This window comes from Ceratina calcarata, unplaced genomic scaffold, assembly GCF_001652005.2.
Source record: "Ceratina calcarata isolate Rehan_Ccalc_2016 unplaced genomic scaffold, ASM165200v1 scaffold449.2, whole genome shotgun sequence".
Classification (NCBI taxonomy): domain Eukaryota; kingdom Metazoa; phylum Arthropoda; class Insecta; order Hymenoptera; family Apidae; genus Ceratina; species Ceratina calcarata.
The window spans coordinates 1266346-1268553 of record NW_017168819.1 but is presented as its reverse complement, the minus strand read 5'-3'; the positions used below and the strand labels follow the sequence as shown (position 1 = coordinate 1268553).

The window sequence follows — 2208 nt, the reverse complement described above, 5'->3', positions numbered from 1 at the left end:
ATGATCACCGGTCTCGTCGGCAATTTGCTGACAATTATTGCCCTATGCAAATATCCCAAAGTACGCAACGTTGCGGCAGCTTTTATTATAAGGTATTTACATATTAATTTAGCTCAACCTTTTAATTAAACATTTTAAGTAGAACCACTTTTTCAATAAATTTTATAGTCTTTGCGTGGCAGACTTCGTGTTCTGCCTCCTGGTGTTGCCGTTCGACTCCATCAGATTCGTCGACGCGAGTTGGGCGGACGTGAGATTTCTGTGCGTTCTCGTACCATTTTTAAGGTATGGGAACGTTGGCGTGAGTCTTCTTTCCGTTGCAGCTATCACTATCAATAGGTACGAATGAAACTTCCTAAGTTTCTCAAATGAAAAAATAAAATCAAATGGATTTGATAAACAAATTCTATTTTTACTTAAGGTACATTATGATAGCTCATCACGGACTGTATAGCAAAGTTTATAAAAAACATTGGATCGCTATTATGATCGTGTTTTGTTGGATTTTCTCATATGGGATGCAAGTACCTTCTTTGTTGGGAGTTTGGGGTAGGACATAATATATTTATTTAATTTGATTTGTCATTAATAATTTTGTTAATTTATGATTTATTACGAATTATGATTAAAGATAAATATTTCTCACTTTTTAGGTAAATTCGATTACGATCCGAATCTGGACACTTGCTCCATCGTGAGAGACAGTAACGGACATACGTCGAAAACTTTTCTTTTCGTCACCGGGTTCGTCATACCCTGTTTAGTGATCGTCGGATGCTACACTAAAATATTTTGGGTGGTGCACAGGTAGACATTTAAATAATTTATCTATTCAATCGCAATAATATAAAATAAATGTATTGCTTATTGAAAGCTAAATATTTCTATTTATAGATCCGAGACGAGGATGCGAAAGCACGCAGCACCGACGATAAAATCTCCTCACACACCCGGAAGAGATACCAGAGAGATTAAACAAAGGCGTAGCGAATGGCGAATCACGAAGATGGTCCTCGCAATCTTTCTCAGCTTCGTCGCTTGTTACCTTCCAATCACTATCGTTAAAGTCGCTGACGTCGAAGTCAGATATCCAGGTACTATTTAATTAACTCGCCTGCTTTCATATATTAATTAATTAATTAATTACTTTGCTGTATTATATGACGCAATGATTTATTCCCTCAGCGTTTCACGTTCTGGGCTATCTTCTCCTGTATTTCGCGTCATGCGTGAACCCGATCATTTACGTGATCATGAACAAACAGTATAGGCAAGCGTACGCGGGCGTGATTGGGTGTTCCCGGATATGGCCGAGCCTAACGCCTTTCGGAAGTAGCGCGCCCGGTCATCATCAGCAGCAGCAGGACTACGGCCAAGGTAACTTCGAGCACCGTCGCGTGGTAACGCTCACCAAGCTCTGATCGAACGCGAGCTAATCGACCACACTTCGCTCACTTCGTAAGTCAAGGGCACAAATTCGCTGCTTTATAAGATTGCCATTGTTTTTTCTTCGCTACACTTTGTCCCTTGTCTGTGTCTCTTCTTATTGTTAATAACATTGACATTTTTATGCTATTTAATTATATACATAGCTATTTATATACAAATACATGTTCGATCATATAATTGATATAATATATTTAATTCAAACTGTTCTAAATAAATTCTAAGCGATTCTTATTTTTTCAACTTATAGTCTATATACGTATAGTATAATATAATTGAAGTTGAACATTTTGTGTGATTAAAGCAGAACGCAAACGCATCGAAGTTAACCAGTGAATCATCTCGTTTCGTCGGTTTCCTGCATTAACACTTTCCTGCTTGCTGCTGTATGACTCGATTGTTTAAGCACGCGTTCGAAAGAGAATTAGCATTATTGTGATTACTGATTTCCATGTTTGTACGTTTTTTTATCAGACTACAGCAAGACGATGGTGTCGACTGTCTCCATCGCCATGAACCCTGTTAGGAATCCTTACTTCGAAGAGGATCTTTAATTTTGGGATCGTCTCAGCCAAAAGACAATATTTTTATAATTAAAATTATAAACAAGCCAAAAAAAGACTATGAGAAAATGAAATTCTTTATGTAAATAGAAAATAGAATTATTTTAAGGATATATAGTATTAACTGCATAAAATTAACGATGAAGCAGAATGAATAGACAATTAAAGATCGTTAAAAACTGCAGTGCTATTAATGAAA

At 36.8% G+C, this 2208-nt stretch overlaps 1 protein-coding gene across 1 annotated transcript; it reads left to right on the top strand.

The window, feature by feature from the left end:
• On the top strand, positions 1 to 2202 carry LOC108627206 (G-protein coupled receptor moody-like). Its single transcript, XM_018028312.1, has 7 exons — positions 1 to 92; positions 169 to 339; positions 422 to 549; positions 654 to 807; positions 895 to 1094; positions 1186 to 1377; positions 1921 to 2202. The coding sequence occupies exons 1-7, from the start codon at positions 1 to 3 to the stop codon at positions 1998 to 2000; spliced, it is 1017 nt and encodes a 338-aa protein (XP_017883801.1). The 3' UTR covers positions 2001 to 2202.
• The last annotated feature ends 6 nt before the right edge of the window (positions 2203 to 2208 follow it).